General features: G+C 44.8%; 1 protein-coding gene across 27 annotated transcripts in view; it reads right to left on the bottom strand.

Moving 5' to 3' along the window:
- The window catches only part of GRK4 (G protein-coupled receptor kinase 4), an 80,154-nt gene that overhangs the window by 46,684 nt on the left and 12,351 nt on the right, over window positions 1–21,119 (bottom strand). For 12 of the 27 annotated variants that reach the window (XM_063723278.1, XM_063723279.1, XM_054554940.2 and 9 more), the window contains exons 1-4: window positions 18,984–19,281; window positions 12,243–12,338; window positions 7,994–8,106; window positions 4,531–4,608 (exon numbers count right to left, since the gene is read on the bottom strand). In XM_063723278.1, the coding sequence (XP_063579348.1) occupies window positions 4,531–4,608; window positions 7,994–8,106; window positions 12,243–12,338; window positions 18,984–19,266 (570 nt within the window). In that variant the 5' untranslated portion in view covers window positions 19,267–19,281. Of the gene's footprint in view, window positions 1–4,530; window positions 4,609–7,003; window positions 7,023–7,993; window positions 8,107–12,242; window positions 12,339–18,983; window positions 19,282–21,119 lie in introns of those variants that run through there. The other 15 variants (XM_063723282.1, XM_054554952.2, XM_054554953.2 and 12 more) reach the window with 4 other exon arrangements.

Below are 21,119 nucleotides of genomic sequence, written 5' to 3'. Positions count from 1 at the left end.
GAGATCGAGACCATCCTGGTTAACACGGTGAAACCCCATCTCTACTAAAAATATGAAAAATCAGCCAGGCGAGGTGGCGGGCACCTGTAGTCCCAGCTACTCGGGAGGCTGAGGCAAGAGAATGGCGTGAACCCCAGGGGGCGGAGCCTGCAGTGAGCCAAGATTGCGCCACTGCACTCCAGCCTGGGCCACAGCAAGACTCCGTCTCAAAAAATAATAATAATAATAATTACTTCTTGAAGCCACTTGCTAGTGGTCTCTAGACTGATGCCAAGTATCCATAAATGCCATATACTGGACACCATAACTCATATTCTCACTCTGTAGTTCAACAATGTATAGCCAATCACGGATCATTGTTCTCTCTTAAACCAGTGAGAATTCGGGTCAAACAACATTGTATCAGCTCACTCCTTGTTCCCTTTGCCTTTAAAACCCTGCCAGTAACCAAGGCTAATGGAGCACTTCCCAAGGCAACTTGGAAGTGTGTCCCATGCAGCTGTCTTTACTTTCGCTCAAGTAAACTCTTTTTTTTTTTGAGAAGGAGTCTCACTTTATCACCCAGGTTGGAGTGGCACAATTTTGGCTCACTGCAACCTCCGACTCCTGGGTTCAGGTGATTCTCCTGCCTCAGCCTCCCAAGTAGCTGGGATTATAGGCATGCACCACCACACCCAGCTAATTTTTTTTTTTTAGTAGAGATGAGGTTTCATGTTGGCCAGGCTGATCTCGAACTCCTAACCTCAGGTGATCTGCCTGCGTTGGCCTCCCAAAGTGCTGGGATTACAGGCATGAGCTACAGCACCTGGTCCAAGTAAACTCTTTAAATTACATTTTGTGTCTCAGCTTCTTCCTTTTAGGTCAACAGCACCTTGAACTGGACATCCCAGCCTCTAAAATTGTGAGCCAAGAAATTTCTTTTTATTATAAATTACCCAGTCTCCATGCACGCGTATGTTCATTGCAACACTATTTGCAATAGCAAAGACATGGAATCAACCTAAATGCCCATCAATGATAAACTGGCTAAAGAAAATGGGGTACATATACACCATGGAATACTATGCAGCCATTAAAAAGAGAATGAAATGATCATGGTTTTTTTTTTTTTTTTTTTTTTTTGACATGGAGTCTTGCTCTGTCACCCAGGCTGGAGTGCAGTGGCACAGTCTCGGCTCACTGCAAGCTCCGCCTCCCGGGTTCACGCCATTCTCCTGCCTCAGCCTCTCCAAGTAGCTGGGACTACAGGCGCTCGCCATCACGCCCAGGTAATTTTTTGTATTTTTAGTAGAGATGGGGTTTCACCGTGGTCTCGATCTTCTGACCTCATGATCCGCCCGCCTCAGCCTCCCAAAGTGCTGGGATTACAAGCGTGAGCCACTGCGCCTGGCCTAGAATGATCATGTTCTTTGCAAGAACATGGATGGAGCTGGAGGCCATTATCCTTAGCAAACTAACACAGGAACAGAAAACCAAATACCACATATTCTCACTTAAGAGTGGGAGCTAAATGATGAGGACACATGGACACATAGAGGGAAACACCACACAGTGGAGACTATTGGAGGATGGAGGATGGGGGGAAGGAGCAGATCAAGAAAAATAACAAACGGGTGCTAGGCTTAATACCTGGGTGATGAAATAATCTGTACAACAAACCCCATGATGCAAGTTTACCTACATAACAAACCTGCACATGTACCCCTGAACTTAAAATAGAAGTTAAAGTAAATAAATAAATAAATTACCCAGTCTCTGGCATTCTGTTATAGCAGCACAAAACAGACTAAGGCACCAAGCCACACATGTATAACTTCCCCTTCCCTCCTCTTCCACATTTGCTATATCTACCATGATTCATTTTTAAATTTTTTCTTTTGTTTTTCTTTATAATTATTTCTTTCTTCTTGATGCCCTCCCTTGCTATATGGGTATTTCTTCAGAAGAGGTGAAGAAAGAAAAGGGAGTTAATTTGAAAAAGAAAAATAACTAGATAAATGGAGCCGGGTGTGCTGGTTCACGCCTGTAATCCCCACAATTTGGGAGGCCAAGGCAGGCAGATCACTTGAGGCCAGGAGTTAAAGACTAGCCTGGCCAATATGGCGAAATCCCGTCTGTAATAAAAATATAAAAAGTAGCCAAGTGTAGTGGTGCACACCTGTAATCCAAGCTACCCAGGTGGCTGAGGCATGTGAATCACTTGAACCCGGGAGGCAGAGGTTGCAGTGAGCCAAGATCACGCCACTGCACTCCAGCCTGCACAACAGAGCAAGGTGCTCTCTCAAAAAAGGGGAAAAAATAAAAATAAAAATTAGAACTAGATAAATGAAACTTCTTCTCATTCTAACTAGTGTCCTGGGGGTACCTACAAATATGCTCACGCTGTAACAGCTGTGATTGAGAGAGTAATCTGTAAGGCTGGAGGCTGGGGTAGAAAACTCATTAGGGTCTGAATCACACCTCTGACACACACTCCATGTATCTTTGCGCTGCTAGACAGTCCTGCTGGCCATCCCCTCTGGCACTCTATTTTTTATACAACAAAGCTCCCCTAAGTTGATGGCCCTATATCCAGTTGGCTATGTTTCAAATCCAAATATTTTGAACTCATTCTCACCACACTATTCTCTAATTCCATTCTCCACATGTTCCATTCCTGGTTCTAACACTTACTAGGTGTGTAACCTTGGGTAAGTCACTTAGTCACTGATTTTCAGTCTTATCATATGAAAATAGACGAGAATAGTATCTACCTCATAGGTTTGTTGTGATAATTACATAATGTATTACATGTTAGAGCAGTGATTTTTTGTGTGTGTTTTTGTTTGTTTTGTTTTGAGACAGAGTCTCGCTTGTTGACCAGGCTGGAGTGCTGTGGCACGATCTCAGCTCACTGCCACCTTCACCTCCCGGGTTCAAGTGATTCTCGTGCTTCAGCCTCCCTAGTAGCTGGGATTACAGGCGTGCACCATCACGCCCAGCTAATTTTTGTATTTTTAGTAGAGACAGGGTTTCACCATATTGGCCAGGCTTGTGTCGAATTTTTGACCTCAAGTGATCTACCTGCCTCAGCCTCCCAAAGTGCTGGGGTTACAGGCGTGAGCCACCACACCTGGCCTACAGCAGTGTTAATTACATGTTTGCTATCACTGTTGTTCCTCTTCTCCTTCCTTCCTTACAATATAGGGCCCTGCCCAGAATTGAGGACTTCTAACAGAAGTCACATGAAAGGAAGCAGGTTACAGCTCTAATTTCAGTGACATACTAAACTACAAGAACCAAGTAAGTCGGGCTGAGCGCGGTGGCTCTCGCCTGTAATCCCAGCACTTTGGGAGGCTGAGGTGGGTGGATCACGAGGTCAGGAGATCGAGACCAGCCTGGCGAACACGGTGAAACCCCGTCTCTACTAAAAATACAAAAAATTAGCCGGGTGTGGTGGCGGGCGCCTGCAGTCCCAGCTACTCGGGAGGCTAAGGCAGGAGAATGGCATGAACCCGGGAGGCGGAGTTTGCAGTGAGCCGAGACTGTACCACTGCACTCCAGCCTGGGTGACAGAGTGAGATTCTGTCTCAAAAAAAAAAAAAAAAAGAACCAAGTAAGTCAAAAGCATAAAAGCTAAGTCCCATTAAAGCTTTTAGGAAAAAATGTTATTTTTAGTCCAAGAGAGACAAATAAAATTCTCCAACTCTATATTCTGAAAACTTTAAATACACTGAATCAATTTTCTAAGAGATCTAATTGTTAATTTCCTCATGACATCAAACAAAAATGCAAAAGAGGAACATTTATAATAAATTAAAGCTTTTTTAAGATTAATTAATTAATGTTGGGAGGTAGTTTTGAGACAGGGTCTTACTCTCTTGTCCAGGCTAGAGCATAGTAGTATGAGCCGAGCTCACTGCAGCCTTGACCTCCTGGGCTCAAGCAGTCTTCCCACCTGAGCCTCCCAAGTAGCTGGGAACACAGGTGCACGCCACCATGCTTAGCTAATTTTTTTTTTCTTTTTTGTAGCAATGGGGTTTTGCCATGTTGTCCAAGTTGGTCTTGAACTCCTGACCTCAAGTGATCTGCCTGCCTTGGCCTCCCAAAGTGCTGAGATTACAGGTGTGAGCCACTGTGCCTGGCCTTACTTTTTATTTTTTTAAGACAGGGTCTTGCTCTGTCACCCAGGCTAGAACGCAGTGGCACAACCTTGGCTCACAGCCACCTCAATCTCCTGGGCTCAAGCGATCCTCCCACCTCAGCCTCCCAAGTAGCTGGGACTACAGATGCACACCACCATGTCCAGCTAGTTTTTTTTGTTTATTTTTTTGTAGAGATGGTCTCACTATGTTGGCCAGGCTGGTCTCGAACTCCTGGGCTAAAGAGATCCTCCTTCCTCAGCCTCCCGAAGTGCTGGGATTACAGGCGTCAGGCATCACACCCAGCCAAATTAAAGCTTTTAACATATGTTATGTCTTATCCAACAAAGTAAAAATGGTTATGCACTCTATTTATTTACAAAGTTTTATTCTAAAGAAGAAAACACACCTTATCATTGAAGAATCTATCTAAGATTGACAGTCCACAATCACTTCGGTCCTCATCATCGGCAACTTCATATTCTGCCTGATTGGAGAGATGGAAGAAAACAAAGAGTAGTTAAGCTGAGTGTGGTGATGCATACCTGTAGTTCCAGCCACTCGGGACGCTGAGGTTGGGAGGATCACTTGAGCTCAGGAGTTCGAGGCCAGCCTGAGCAACATAGTGAGATCCCATCTCTTAAAAAAAAAAAAAGTTAAGCTTCTTCACCAATAATATTTCATTATGTTTCAAATTATTTGGTTTGATATCCTCAGAGCCACAGACCAACTCTACTGATCAAGTGTCTACAGCTCTTCTTTGGGAAAGTAAGGTGTATGAGGGGGAAGAAGTCAGTTTTTAAAAGGAGGTTAATGAAGTTTTAGAGCAATGCTTCCCATAATACTCTGTATGCCATATTACATTGCATCCATCAAAGATATCTCAGGGCCGGGAGCAGTGGCTCATGCCTATAACCCTAGCATTTTGGGAGGCTGAGGCAGGCGGATCATCTGAGGCTGGGAGTTGGAGACCAGCCTGGCCAACATAGTGAAACCCCGTCTCTACTAAAAATACAAAAATTAGCTGGGTGTGGTGGCACACACCTGTAATCCCAGCTACTCAAGGGGCTGAGGCAGGAAGAATCACCTGAACCCAGGAGGCGGAGGTTGCAGTGAGCCGAGATCATGCTACTACACTCCAGCCTGGGCGACAGAGCAAGACTCAGCCTCAAAAACAAACAAATAAACAAACAAACAAACTTCAGTGCTGGGAGTTCTGGATACTGTGTGGCATGCAATTAATGGAAGAGAAAGCAAGTCTGATCCTGCAACAGTCCTTCAATATGCCAACTGGGCAGGCTATGAGCCCCAATTAGTCAATCAAACACAAATCCAGGTGCTGCTGGGACGGTACTTGTACATACGATTAAAGTTTATACTCAGTTGACTTCAAGTGAAGGAGATTATGCTAGATAATCTAGGTGGCTCTGACCTAATCAGTTGAAAGGTGTTAAGAACAGAGATGAGTCTTCCTGGAGGAAGAAATTCTGCCTGAGGATGGCAGCTTCAGCCCATTTCTGGAGAGTCCTACCACGCCCCTTCTGACAGTCCGCCCTACAGATTTCAGACTTTCCTAACCAGACCCCACAATTACATAAGCCAATTCCTTGCAATAAATCTCTTAATATCTCCTCCTATGGGTTCTAGTTCTCTGGTTGAATCCCGACTGATACAGATGCCACTAATTCATTTAATGAGCAAGAAATAGGGCAAACAACCACGCCAGGTGCCATGAAGGGGAAATGAATAAGACACAGTCCCTTCACTTGAGAAGCTCACAGAGCCTGTCATCACTTATCACCAGGATAGTCAAAGCAGTAAGTGCGACAAAATGGCACAATCAGACATTATTTCTGAACCTACACAACTGCCATTGAAAAAACAAAAATAACCTGTAACTGCAGTCACATAGCTGTCACCTCATAACTACAGGTATCATGACAATATCAGAAGACCGAAACCTAAAATAGAGTTTCAACAATGCAGTTTAGCTATTTTAACATAAGGAAGAACAGTAGGTCCCTAAATTCTTAAAATATAGCAGCTTGGCAAACATTACCCACTACATGAAAACTTATACCCAGGGTTCCATCCCCCGAACTGAGAAAGCATGCCCCAGCACATTGGAACTCAGTCTTCAAAAAGAACTGGCCAGGCGCAGTGGCTCATGCCTGTAATCCTAGCACTTTGGGAGGCCGAGGTGGGCAGATCACCCGAGGTCAGGAGTTTGAGACCAGCCTAGCCAACATGGGGAAACCCCGTCTCTACTAAAAATACAAAAATTAGTTGGGTGTGGTGGCATATGCCTGTAGTCCCAGCTACTCAGGAGGCTGAGGCAGGAGAATCGCTTGAACCTGGGAGGCGGAGGTTGCAGTGAGCTGCGATCACGCCATTGCACTCCAGCCTGGGCTATAAGAGCAAAACTCTGTCTCAAAAAAAAAAAAAAAAGAAGAAGAAGAAGAAGAAGAATCACCTTATTCTAGCAATAGTGCCAGAAAAGAAAGGACTGGGAGAGATCTGAGGGAAGGAAGCAAACAACAAAACAGCCGCAAATGTTTTTCTGAAAAGAATATATCATAAATAAATATACATACATTTTAAAGTTTTTAAAAAGCTGTGTTAGAGGAAAATCAAATCCAAACTCAATGATATAAGACATATATGTCTGCATATAATAAGCACTCAATACATATTTGCCGATACAATTAAGACAGGCCAAAGCAGAGAGAGGAAGGGTCATAACCTTGGTACAAAAGTGAGAGAGATTTTCTGCTAAATTCCACCAATTTTCTATTGGTCACTTGCTTCTGAATTTCATAGTTTTGAAAGTCTAGGCTTGCCAATGGTACCCACAAAGATTGAGAAACATAAAGTTTCTTTACCTATAAGGAAATCACAGTAAATCTCAAACAGGATACATGAGAATGTTGGAAACCTTCTTGAGCATAGTAAATTCCATCCAAAGTGATCACTCTTCTTACACAAACTTTATCCTTTCCATATGCTTCTGGGTTAAAGCGTTTTTAAGTTAAAAGCATTGGCCAGTTGAGTGCAGAAAGGACACTTTTCAGGTAGCCGAACAAGCCTTATCGTCTTAGAGCCAGGCGCAGTGGCTTACGCCTGTAATCCCAGCACTTAGGGAGGCCAAGGCAGGTGGATCACAAGGCTGAGGCAGAAGAATTGCTTGAACCCAGGAGGCGGAGGTTGCAGTGAGCCAAGATCACGCCACTGCAGTCCAGCCTGGGCGACAGAGAGAGACTCCATTTCAAAAAAATAAAAAATAAAAAAAGCATTATCATCTTAATTAGTCTGTCATCTTCATACAATTAAAGCCTCAAGTTTCAAAGTCATTCAATGACTACATGTGATTCTCCAACACTTGAGATGTAATTCTACACAAAATACCACTTCAGACTAAAGGAATTTCTGTCCTAATAAGATAATATGACACCAAGACAACCAGTCCCTCCACTCCTACATCATTGCCCAGGTCTAGTTTTTACATTTCCTTTTTTTCTTTTTTTTTTTTTGAGATGGAGTTTCACTCTGTTGCCCAGGCTGGAAGACAGTGGTGCGATCTTGGCTCACTGCAACCTCCGCCTCCTGGTTCAAGTGATCCCCCTGCCTCAGCCTCCCAAGTAGCTGGGACTACAGGCACGTGCCACCATGCCCGGCTAACTTTTTGTATTTTAGTAGAGACGGGTTTCACTGTGTTGGTCAGGATGGTCTCGATCTCCTGACCTCATGATCCGCCTGCCTCGGCCTGCCAAAATGCTCGGATTACAGGTGCAAGCTACCGCACCCGGCCAAGTTTTCACATTTTCAAAAGCATAAGATTGGGTGGTTGCTCAATATGGAGATAAACTGCTCACCACTGCATCCAAGAATTCAATGTGCCTCTTTAGAGTGGGTTTGGTATCACAGAACTGCCTGAAGAGAAGTCTTCCTATCGGTTGCTTGTCACAAAGACTGCTGTAATCATTTTCTGGGTGAAGAAAAGGGATAAGAAGCAAACAAATATAATCATTACAATCCACCACATGCTGTTCTAAGCCTTAGTTTTCACTTGATACGATAAAAGTCAAAAACAGTATTTGCAGTATTATTTTCATCTTTTGTTGTTGTTTTTTTTTGTTTTGTTTTTTTGTTTTTGAGACAGTCTCCCTCCTCTGTTGCCCAGGCTGGAGTGCAGTGGTACAATCTCGGCTCAATGCAACCTCTGCCTCCCAGGTTCAGGCGATTCTCCTGCTTATCTGTTAAGCATATAATATCTAGAACATATAAAGAAATCTTATACCTCAACAACAAAAAGACAATCCAATTTTTAAAATGGATTAAAGATTTGAACAGACATTTCTCTAAAAGTTTACAAATGACCCATAAGCACATGAAAATATGCTCAACATCATTATTCATTAGAGAAATGCAAATCAAAACACAATAAGATACTTCATACCCACTAGGATTAGATAAAATGAAAAATAAAGAGGAAAATAAAAAGCGTTGGGAAAGATGTGAAGCAACTGAACACAGTGCTAGTGGGAATGTAACACAGGGCAGTGGTTTGGAAGAGTCTGATGTTCCTCAAAAAGTTAAACACAGAATTACCATATGATTCTACTTCTTTTTTTTTTTTTTTTGAGACAGAGTCTCACTCTGTCATCCAGGCTGGAGTGCAGTGGCATAATCTCAGCTCACTGCAACCTCCACCTCCCGGGTTCAAGCAATTCTCATGCCTCAGCCTCCCGAGTACCTTGGATTACAGGCACATGCCTCCACGCCCAAGTAATTTTTGTATTTTTAGTAGAGATGTGGTTTCACTATGTTGTCCAGGCTGGTTTTGAACTCCTGACCTCAGATGATCCACCTGCCTTGGCTTGCCAAAGTGCTGAGATTACAGGCATGAGCCATGGTGCCTGGCCCAATTTTTGTATTTTTAGTAGAAACAGGTTTCACCAGGTTGGCCAGGCTAGTCTCAAACTCCTGACCTCAAGTGATCCACCCGCCTCAGCCTCCCAAAATGCTGGGATTACAGCCGTGAGCCACCGCGCCCGGCCAACAATTCTGCTTCTGAATACACACACTAAACAAGTGAAAGCAGGGACTCAAACAGGTATTTGCACACCAATGTTCCCAGCAACACTATTCACACAGCCAAAAACTTGGAACAACCCAATGTCCATCAACGGATGAACAGATAAGCAAAATGTGGTATGTCCATGCAATATCCAACTCAATGCCACTGAACTGTACACTTAAAAACAGTAATTTTTGTTATGTATATTTTATCATGATTTTTTAAAAGCCTAGTACATGAATATTCATAGCAGCATTATTCATAATAGGCAAAAGTAGAAAACAACTCAAATGTCTATTAACTGATGAATGGCTAAATAAAATGTGATATATCCATATAATGGAATATTATCCACCAACAAAAAAAAGGATGAAGTACTTTGACAACATTATGCTACGTAAAAAAAGCCAGTCACAAAAGACCACATAGTGTATGATTCCCATTTATACGAAATGTCCGGAACAGGCAAAGACATAGACAGAAAGTGGATTTGTAGTTGTCTAGCTCTGGAGGTAGCGGGCAGGACGGAGTGAGGAGTGGCTACCAATGGGTGTGGTGTTTCTTTTTGGGGTGCTGAAAATGCTGTCAAATTGACTGTGGTGATGGTTTCACAAATCAATATATTAAAAACTATTGAACTATATACTTTAAATGGATAAGTTGTATGGCATATGAATTATATCTTCAAGAAGCAGTTATTTAAAAAACTCAGTGGAGTTAAAACAATGGGGGAGTTACAACAATGAGGGAAATACTAGCTCCTTTATACCACCTGAAACTAATTTTGATAAGTAAAATACTTCATCATCTTTCTTTAAAAGGAACTACAATAGTACTAAAGGAAAGATGGATTGGTTTGTAAAAATAATCTTGGAATAAATGTGTCCTTCCTACAGATAACACAAAGCTCAGAAGCTAACCAGGAAAAGACTGATATATTTGTCTCTATAAAAATACTAAAACTTCTGTATGAAAAAAAGACACTGAGGGCCAGGCACGGTGGCTCAGGCCTGTAATCCCAGCACTTTGGGAGGCCGAGGTGGGCAGATCACAAGGGCAAGAAATCGAGACCATCCTGGCCAACATGGTGAAACCCCGTCTCTACTAAAAATACAAAAATTAGCCGGGTGTGGTGGTGGGCACCTGTAGTCCCAGCTACTCGGGAGGCTGAGGCAGGGAATCACTTGAACCTGGGAGGCAAAGCTTGCAGTGAGCTGAGATCACGCCACTGCACTCCAGCCTGGTGACAGAGCAAGACTCTGTCTCAAAAAAAAAAAAAGGATAACACCTTTTATATATAAAGAACTTTTATAAATGAATTAGAAAAGAAAAAGGAAACATTGAAAAAAAATAATGGAAATGTTCTACCCCATCCATAATCGAGAAAAGAAACCATTTTTCAAATCACAGTTTAGCAAATTTTAAAAATACTGATAACAACCAGTATTAGCAAAGGCATGACAAAGAAAGTTTGTTACATACTGTTGATAGAAAGGGAAATTGATACAATCTTTTTGGGGGAGTGATTTAGCAATATCAAAATTTTAAATGCATGTACCCTTTGAACTGAAAACTCTATTGTTAAAAAATACAGTTATGATTGCTTTATAGACATAATTCTATATCTGACTTCTTTTTTTTTTTTTTTTTTTTTTTTGAGATGGAGTCTTGTTCTGTCACCCAGACTGGAGTGCAGTGGTGGGATCTTGGCTCACTGCAAGCTCCCTGGGTTCACACCATTCTCCTGAGTCAGCCTCCCAAGTAGCTGGTACTACAGGCACCCGCCACTTCGCCCGGCTAATCTTTTTGTATTTTTAGAAGAGATGGAGTTTCACCGTGTTAGCCAGGATAGTCTCGATCTCCTGATCTCGTGATCCGCCCACCTCAGTCCTCCAAAGTGCTGGGATTACAGGCGTGAGCCACCACGCCCAGCCTTCTGTATCTGACTCCTTAAGCTCATGTTAGGACCTGTAGCTAACTCTCATTCTTTACAGTTGCAGAGTATTCTGTTACACTGATATACCATGTTGTTATTTGACTAATCCTTTCCTGAAGATCATTAGAAATTTTTCTTTTCTTTTTTCTTTCTTTCCCTCATTTATTTTTTTTCTCAAGACAGGTCTCACTATGTTGCCCAGGCTGGACTCAACCTCTTGGGCTCAAGGGATCCTCCTTGCCTCAGCCTCTCAAGTAGCTGCGCCTACAGGTATGTGACACCATGCCTGGCTCAATAATTTTTTTTTTTTTTTTGAGATGGAGTCTCGCTCTGTTCCCCAGGCTGGAGTGCAGTGGTGTGATTTCCGCTCACTGCAAGCTCCGCCTCCCGGGTTCACGCCATTCTCCTGCCTCAGCCTCCCGAGTAGCTGGGACTACAGGCACCTGCCACTGCGCCCAGCTAATTTTTTTTTGTATTTTTAGTAGAGACGGGGTTTCACCGTGGTCTCGATCTCCTGACCTTGTGATCCGCCCACCTCGGCCTCTCATAGTGCTGGGATTACAGGCGTGAGACACCGCACCCGGCCTGGCTCAATAATTTTTTAAAATGTGCATAGAAAACTGTCTGGAAGGCTATTAAACAATACTTAACAGTGTTTCTTCTAGAGACAATAATTGGCTCGGTCATGGGGAGAGGAATTTTTACTTTTTCTTCAGTAATGTATAGAACAATGAGTATATATATTACTTGCAAAAAATGTTTCTAATGGGGACCGGGCATGGTGGCTCACACCTGTAACCCCAGCACTTCGGGAGGCCGAGGTGAGTAGACTGCTTGAGCTCAGGAGTTTAAGACCAGCCTGGGCAACATGGTGATTCCCCACCTCTATAAAAAAAATATATTTTTAATGAAAAAGTCAACAGCCAACTTTATAACTGCAGATCAGAAAATCTAAAGGATTTTTTTTCCTGAGAGGAATCATGAAGATGTAAGGAGAATTTATCATAAAATTTTTGAAACAAATATGGAACTCAAGAAAGAATAACATCTAACGAATGGTATCATGCCAGATGTACCATCCAAGCATTAGTAGGCACTATTTACTCACCAATGGAATGTCTAAGCTCACTGCACTGGCTGACAGGAGGCAGTGTCAGTATCTCCCTCCATTTTTTACTACGACCACTTTTTTTGCCATATCCTCCTGAATTTGGGAGAAAAAAGGCAATTTCTTTTAACAGTCAGAAATATCCAATTATAACAACTACTTCCACTAATATATTTTATCATTTCTGTTCAAGTGGTTTGGGTACCTATCATGAGTAAAAATACACGCTTATAATAATTTGTCTTATCTGGAAAGCCACTTGATGAAGTATAAAATTCCCAGGTGATACAATCTGTCACTAGCTCTGCCATTTAGAAGCCATGATGAGCCTCAGTTTCCAAATCTGTAAACAAGATCTAACATGACATATTGTTCAGGGCTGCTTATAAGTATTCATCAAAGAAATATTTATTGAGCATCTACTATGTACCAAAAACCTTCAAAGCACTAGGCATATGATGGTAAAAAAGACCAAGTCCCTCCCTTGCATTCTAAGTGAGGGAGTGATATGGTTTGGCTCTGTGTCCCCACCCAAATCTCATCTCAAATTATAATACCCACATGTCGAGGGAGGGACCGGGTGGGAGTCCCATGATTGGATCATGGGGACGGATTCCCCATGCAGTTCCCGTGATAATGAGGGAGTTCTCACAAGATCTGATGGTTTTAAAAGTGGCAGTTTCCCCTGTGCTCTCTCTCTCCCTCTCTGTCTCCTACCACCATGTAAGACGTGCCTTGCTTCCCCTTCACTTTCCGCCATGATTGTAAGTTTCCTGAGGCCCCTCTAGCCATGCAGAACTGTGAGTCAATTAAACCTCCTTTGTTTATAAATTACCCAGTCTCAGGTAGTATCTTCAGAGCAGTGTGAAAATGGACTAATACAGGGAGAGAGATGCACAAATCAGATAATGATAAGAGATAAGAAAAAAATAGCTAATCATATAGTGATAAATATGAAACAAAATCAAGCAGGGTAAAGGTGGAAGGTGCTGTTTTGACTAAGGTAGGATCAGAGAAGACCTCCCTACAAGGGTCACATTTAGGCAGAGGCCTGAAGGATGTGAGTGGCAGAGTCTTGGCAAGTGCTGAGAGAAGAGCACCCCCTGGTGAAACCAGAATGATGGAAAAGGCTACACTATAATAATTCAGAAAGATCTTTTAAACAAGCACCATTTTTTCTTTAATTCAACTCAGAGAAATGAGCATCTTCAATCTCAAGCCTTCTGGGCAGCTAAAATTTTACTAAATTTTGTCCAGGAGAACACAATGGCTTAGGCTGGGTGACTAAGACTCCAGGACCATTTAGAAGAATTAGGAAACCAGGGCAAAAGCCACATTTCCTTGGTAGACGATGAGCTCTGTCTTAAATATGGTGAATGTGGAAAACTGTAAGAGACAGACATTTGGAAGATGGGTAGACTGGGATGAGCTCAGAAGAGGCTCGGCTAGAGATACAGACTTGATATCTGCAAAAAAGATAACCATCAAAGATGCAAGAGCTTCTTCCTCAGCCTTAGTTTTGCTCTTCTACTCCCCCTACTCAATATTGCAACTGAGATCATGAGCTCTGGACTCATGTCCCACACCACAAGATGTCCAGAGCACCTGGTGTTCAACATGATCACCTTAGACTCATAATCTTCCCCCTCAAATCCAGTCCACATTTTTTCTTTTTGTTAAGATTTGTTTACTTAATAAACATGTAACCACCACCTGCCAATGCCAGAGAATATGCTAAGTGCTGTGTCAATGACAGCCATGTCCCATGTCACTGAAGGGTGGGGAAAGGGGGACCTGTTCCTCCTGTCCCTTCACAGAGAACACAGAAACTCATTCCAGAGAAGCAGTAGGCACTGAAAAAAGGCTATCATCTTTGGTTATGGGTTATTTTTTTCAGGGTTATTGCTGGTTCTCCCTTCAGTTGAAATAAGAACTATTCTTTGGGATATGCCATTTTTATCTGACCTCTTAAAGGAGTACAGAGCTGAGCTGTCACTTGCCTGATACAGTATTTCACCCTTTAGATTCCACAAGTGGAAAACAAGCATGATCTACAAGTGCCCTGAGACATGGCTTACATCTTCATTGGTGCTTCTGTGCCCAAGCTGCTGAATCACTGAGCAGAGAACAAGTCCCCCTTGGTCTTATTCACATTTCACTATCTCTGCTTTCTCTTGGTCCCTGGCCTCTCCCAACTTTACACTACTCAAGTAACTAGCAAGAAACATGGCAGCCTGGCTGCTATGTCCTTCCTTTCCTAAGCCTGACACTGTCTGTAGGCTTAGAACCAGTACTTCCACCTTCCCAGGATCCAAGCAGCGAGGCACGCAGGGCCTGGATGAGGTGGTGCTGGCAGCAGTGGCCAGTGCCAGTGGAAGGCATGAACAGGTGGAAGCCCCACCCCCTTCCAGGTTGGTGGGGCAGGAGCCCCACACTACTGGGAGCAGCTGCAGTCACCCAGCCACAGCTGCTGACCTGAGCATCCCTGTGCTCTCAGGAGCCCAGGAAGCCACCCTGTCCCTGCAGGCTCGGAAGTGCCTGTTCCCATTGACTGGCCTCTCACTGCTCCTGGCACCTGCTCCGATTTTGGATCAAAGTTGTGGCTGAGCCCAGGCACTGTCACAACCCAGCCAGGTGTGTGCACGATAGGGGTGGTGCTGACACACCAGTCACCTGCCACCTCAGCCCCCTCCAGACTTTGGACACCAATGAGCATGGCAGGGAGGCCAAGGCGTGGCTGAGTTCAGCTCAGTGCAGGCCAGGGCACACAAACAGCCAGGGCACCATGAACAACGGGAGGAGGCAGACAGGCTCCTGGGTAGAAAGAGGCAGGGTCCCCAGTGAAACCTCACCTTCAAGCCAGGGATAGACTGAAGACTGGGGGCTGGGCTGCCAGTTCTGCAGACTGGAGTGAGAACTTATGGTGGTTTTTCTGGGCCTGCCCACGGACCAATCAGCATGCACTTCCTCCCCTCTGAAGCTCATAAAAACCCCAGACTCAGCCAGACTTGGGCAGAAAACAGGACAACCTGCCTACAGAGAGGTGCTACCCACTGTGGGTCTCCTTTCCACTGAGGGCTGTACACTCATCAGGATGACCTGCCTGCAGATAGGAGCTACCCACTTCAGGTCTCCTCTCCTCTGAGGGCTGCACAGACGACGGGATGATCTGCCTGCAAAAGGAGCTATCCATTTTGGGTCTCCTGAGAGCTGTACTGTCACTCAATAAAGCACCTCTTCTCCTTGCTCACCCTCCAGTTGTCTGTGTACCTCATTCTTCCTGGACATGGGACAAGAACTTGGGACCCATTGAATGGCGGGACTGAAAGAGCTGTAACACAAACAGGCTGAAGCACACCCCCCAACTCACCACATTGTGGGTGATGAGAAGGAGAGAAGAGAGGAGATAAGAGCTGTGGCCCTTTAGGGAGCCCAGACTTAGGACCTCCCCCAGCCAAGGCTGTGACACCCTCTTTGAAGCTCTGTGGTTCCTGAAGTCTCCAAGCTTCTGGGCGCCACAGCGTTCCCTGGTGCCCACAGTGGCAGCTGCTTGCAGTACACATGGTCTAGCCATAGCCACAGCAGGTAGCCAGCACCTGTGCCTGGAGCTGCCCGCCCTGCCACAGCTGGCATGCCTGGCTGTGCCCAATGGCCAGACCCTGCACTCATTTGCTCATGCAACCCTTGCCGCTCTGCACCTGGCTTGCCCTTGGCAGGCATGGGATCTGGACCAGTAGTGAAAGACAAGCACAGTCTGCCAGGCCAAGTGGGTAGAAGGAGCCCAGTGGGCCCAAGCAAAACTCAGGTAAAGCCACCACTGGCCACAGAAGTCTCCAGCTGGTGAAGCAACACCCTAAGGATCCTGTGACAGTGGTACAGCCGCTCAGCCCCGGTGGGTTTGTGTTCACGGGTACGTGGCACTGACAGTGGGGTAGGGTGGCAACAAGAGGTAGGCTGGATGCATCACCCAGGACTAGCACGTCAGGGAAGAGGTGAGCTGTTCTGCTCCTCACAGATGGGCCCAGGGAAGACAAGGCTTCCAATGAGTCCCTGTGCTTCACCTTGGTGCTGTTCTGGGGTATTTGCACATTGAGATCTCAGCATCTAGTAAGTTTGTTGTGGAGATTAATAGGATAACTTGTGTAGAAAGGTACCAGGCCCATGAGTGGGGTTCAGTGTTCCTTCCCTTCCCCTTTACGGTATGTTTCCTACATCAACAGAAGATTCCCACTGAAGACTGGTTCCCAGGTTCCCATCTTGGATGATGAGGGAAACGAGTCAAGGTGCTAGGCTTTCCTCTTCATCCTGGCTGCTGCCACTCCCAGCCAGCTCCAGGCAGTGAAGGCTACAGGGAGGCTGGGTGGCCATGCCAGCCCCAGTCATCTTTCCATACTGTGAATTCTGGCTAACAAATTATTTATTCAGAAGACATCCGTTGTCCATGTCCTGTGTGCCAGGCACTGTCCAGGCTCTGGGTACCCTGTGGAGGGTGAGGCAGTTGGTCATAACAGGATGAAAGCACTCTTGTCAGACCCAAACAAACTTGGAGCTGGGAAGGCAAAAGAAGGGCTCTTGCTTACATGTCTGAGATAAGAATCATCAGGAGGAGTGTCTAAAATAACCCCACTAGAAATTCTTTCACATTCTTCATGCATCTCATGCTTTCCACAACCTACATTTGGCACATATGCAGGTATTTCTGAGACCAGGTTTACCACTAGACCATTTTTCTTCTTTTTTGAGATAGGGTCTTGCTCTGTCACCCAGGCTAGAATGCAGAATGCAAGGCTCACTGCAGCCTTGACTTCCTGGACTCAAGAGATCCAGCTACCTCAGCCTCCTCAGCAACTGGGACCACAAGCATGCACCACTACACATGGATATTTTTTTTGGGGGGTCGGGGGGACAGAGTTTCACTCTTGTTGCCCAGGCTGGAGTGCAATGGTGCGATCTTGGCTCTTCGGAACCTCCGCCTACTGGGTTCAAGCGATTCTCCTGGCTCAGCCTCCCGAGTAGCTGGGATTACAGGCATGTGCCACCACGCCCAGCTAATTTTGTATTTTTAGTAGAGACAGGGTTTCTCCACGTTGGTCAGACTGGTCTCGAACTCCCGACCTCAGGTGATCCACCTGCCTCGGCCGCCCCAAAAGGCTGGGATTACAGGTGTGAGCCACTGCGCCTGGCCACTTTTTTTTTTTTTTTTTTTTTTTTTTTTTTTGGAGACAGAGTCTCCCTCTGTCACTCATGCTGGAGTGCAGTGGCACCATCTCAGTTCATTGCAACCTCCACCTCCTGGGTTCAAGCGATTCTCCTGCCTTAGCCTCCAGAGTAGCTGGGATTATAAATACATATATATAAAAATGTATAAAATACACCCAGCTAATTTGCGTATTTTTTATTTTATTTTTTTGAGACGGAGTCTCATTCTGTTGCCCAGGCTGGAGTGCAATGGAGCAATCTCGGCTCACTGCAAGTTCCACCTCCTGGGTTCACGCCATTCTCCTGCCTCAGCCTCCCAAGTATATGGGACTATAGGCGCCTGCCACCACGCCAGGCTAATTTTTTTGTATTTTTAGTAGAGACGGTGTTTTACCGTGTTAGCCAGGATGGTCTTGATCTCTTGACCTCGTGATATGCCCACCTCAGCCTCCCAAAGTGCTGGGATTACAGGCGTGAGCCACCGTGCCCGGCCTAATTTGTGTATTTTCAGTAACAGATAGGGTTTCAGCATGTTGGCCAGGCTGGTCTCGAACTCCTGACCTCAGGTGATCCGCCCACCTTGGCCTCCCAAAGTGCTGGGATTACAGGCATGAGCCACTGTGCCTGACCATACATGGCTATTTTTTTTTAAAGCTTCTGTAGAGAAGAGATCTTGCCATGTTGCCCAAGCTAGTCTCAGACCCCTGGGCCCAAGCAACCCTCCTGCCTCAGCCTCCCAAACGACTGGGATTACAAGCATGAGCCACCTTGCCTGGCCTGGACTCTTTTAGGACGGCAGCAATTGAGATAAGATGCTCTTGAAAGAACACCTGCCCCATAGTGGCATCTCTACCATAGAACTGATGCCAACTGCGATTTTGAGCCTCTGGAACCAGTGAACTCTGTTTCCAAGCCGCTTATGTGAGCCTCTCCCTGTCTGCCAAATAAAAGCTTCCTCTTCCTTTCCCCTTTTAGGGTGCACCTGTGGTTTGCCATGGCTGTGCATCCCAAATTATAATCCTCTTTGCTTACTCCCTAATACATTCATTAAATCTGGAGATATTTTTCTCTAATATCTTTTTTTATCTATTAACAATAGAATCGATTAGCTCAATTATAGAGTCCTATCAGACCAAGTTTTTAAAAGATTCTTAAAAACTTAGCATATTATCAATTAGCTTAATGTGTGAAGCTACAGTCTATGAGATAACCAAGAACCTTCTACATAAGGTAATTTTGAAGATGAATTTTTTTTTCCCTTTTTCTTCCCACTCAATATGGATCTTTAGGATAGATTAATACAGCAACTGACTTTTAGGAATTTCTATAAAACCTAGTTTATTCTCAATTTTAGCTGTAAAAAAGAAGGAAAATATTTTATTGTCAAAAGAGATATAGTCAGGACACCAAAGGCTCATGTTACAAAAGAAAAAATAGGCAAAGTGAACTTCATAAGCTCATGGAACGGGGGAAAACATTTGCACATTATATATCTGATAAGGGATTAGTAATCAGAATATATAATGAACTCCTAATACTCACGACAGAGCTGCTGCTGCTGGGAAGTGGCAGCCCAATGACGGACATTTCCCAGTCCCCTGTGGGGTGGGGGGCCATCTGACTGTGATCTGGACAACAGAATGTGGACAGAAGTGTTTATGCCACTTCCACGCCTGGCCTGGAAGAACCTGCCATGCGGTTTTCCGTCCTCTCTCACTTCTTTGTTTGGTAGATGGACCGAGATCCACAGGAGGATCTTGGGAGCCACGTGCTGATGACTCAGAACTTCCGCCAGCCTGGAATCCTGAATGACTGCACAAAGCATAGTCCACTCACCCACTCCCTCCCTGACGACCCTCAACATGGCTTTTACGGAAATGAAAAATAAATTCTATTCTCACTGTTCCACAAACAACAGAGATTTTAAGGTTTCTCTGTTACAGCAGCAAGTATTAAACTAATACACATGTTAGTATCTTGAAGGAAATGTTAACCTGATAAAAAACCTTGGGTAAACAGATGGTCTAGCAGTAGGCGTAGCAGCCGGAGCTCTGCGTTATTCAGTAGCAGCAACACATTTAGTTCAGTGTTGTCTGTGATGATAACTCGAGGCAGAACACACAGACCAAGTGCTTAGAGGGCCCCACGCTCTAACAAACAGGTCGAACAGCAGTAGTATGCGCTGTTACTCGTCATACCGAGGAAGGTATTTTGCTGGGGAAGGGAGCTCAAGCACGAATTGCTGGCTTTGTAAGCAGCAATAAAAAAAAAGTGCAAACAGACCAGAAAGTTGGGCCTTTAGAGAGTATGAAAGGCCGCCTGTTCCTGGCCCCCGAAGCAGTAGAAAATAAGACTGGAAAAGGCTTTGAAAGACAAAAGCACATAAAAACTCAGCTCTGTGCAACAAGCAGATCAGGGGTGTGGTTTTCCCGCCCATACCGCTGCCTCAAGACTGCCCCCAATTAAACTGGGGAGTAGAGACTTGAAAGAAAGAAAATTCGGCCGGGTGTGGTGGCTCACGCCCGTCATCCCAGCACTTTGGGAGGCCAGGGCAGACAGATCACCTGAGGTCGGCAGTTCAAGACCAGCCTGACCAACATGGAGGAACCCCATCTCTACTAAAAATACAAAATTAGCTGGACGTGGTGGCACGCACCTGCAATCCCAGCTACTCGGGAGGCTGAGGTGGGAGAATCACTTGAACCTGGAAGCAGAGGTTGTGGTGAGCTGAGATCGTGCCATTGCACTCCAGCCTGCGCAACAAGAGTAAAACTCTGTATCAAAAAAAAAAAAAAAGAAAGAAAGAAAATTCAAGCTTGAGAATGCATCTAGGAAAGAAGGGTGGGTTCAACTACTGGCACATGGAACTGGCTGGAAGCAAACATATCATCAAAGGACAAAATTACATCAAATTTCAAGTTGGAATCTAGTTGGCTTTTATTTGCAATGCTAGAATTGGGCAACACCTCCTTCTAAAAAACAGAATCCGGCCTAGGCAACACAGTGAGACCCCATCTCTACAAAAAGCAATTAGTCAGGCATGGTGGTGTGCACCTGTAGTCCCAGCTACTCAGGAGGCTGAGGTGGGAGGATCACTGGAGCCGAAGAGGTCAAGGCTGCAGTGAACCATGACTGCGCCACTGCATTCCAGCCTGAGCAACAGACAAGAGCCTGGGAAAGAGAGGAAAAAAAAACAAGGAAGGGAAGGAGGGAGGGAGGGTAAGAGAGAGAAGGAAAGAGAGAGAGAGAAAGAAAACTGAGTGTTTCAATGAGCTAAACAGAGGAGTTTGGTTTATAGGCAGACAAGGGCTAAAGCAAGCAGACACAAAGAACAAAAAGCAGACTAGTCCTATCATGGTCACTTCCCTTGCACCTTGCCCCTTGCAAAGGTTGAAGCAGAGGGGACCTCCTTATCCTGCTGGCTAAAACTAGCCTGTTTGGGAATTTGGCTACTATATATCTCTATCTCCTGATTTCTTGGAAGGTCAAACAACTTTCAGCATGGTGACATGGAACTTTAGCATGACTGACTCCATTTTGGTTTGATTTGTTGGGCCTAGTACAGGAGCTCAGTACAAACCAATGGCCACTTATAAATTTAGCTTAACAAGATCAAAAATGTTTCTGAGAGAAGTATGGTGCTGAAGAACTTGGATCCAGGATGAAGACAGCCTTGAA

Source organism: Pongo abelii, chromosome 3, assembly GCF_028885655.2.
Source record: "Pongo abelii isolate AG06213 chromosome 3, NHGRI_mPonAbe1-v2.0_pri, whole genome shotgun sequence".
Classification (NCBI taxonomy): Eukaryota; Metazoa; Chordata; class Mammalia; order Primates; family Hominidae; genus Pongo; species Pongo abelii.
The sequence above is the reverse complement of the archived record's forward strand: the minus strand, read 5'-3'. Positions and strand labels throughout refer to the sequence as shown.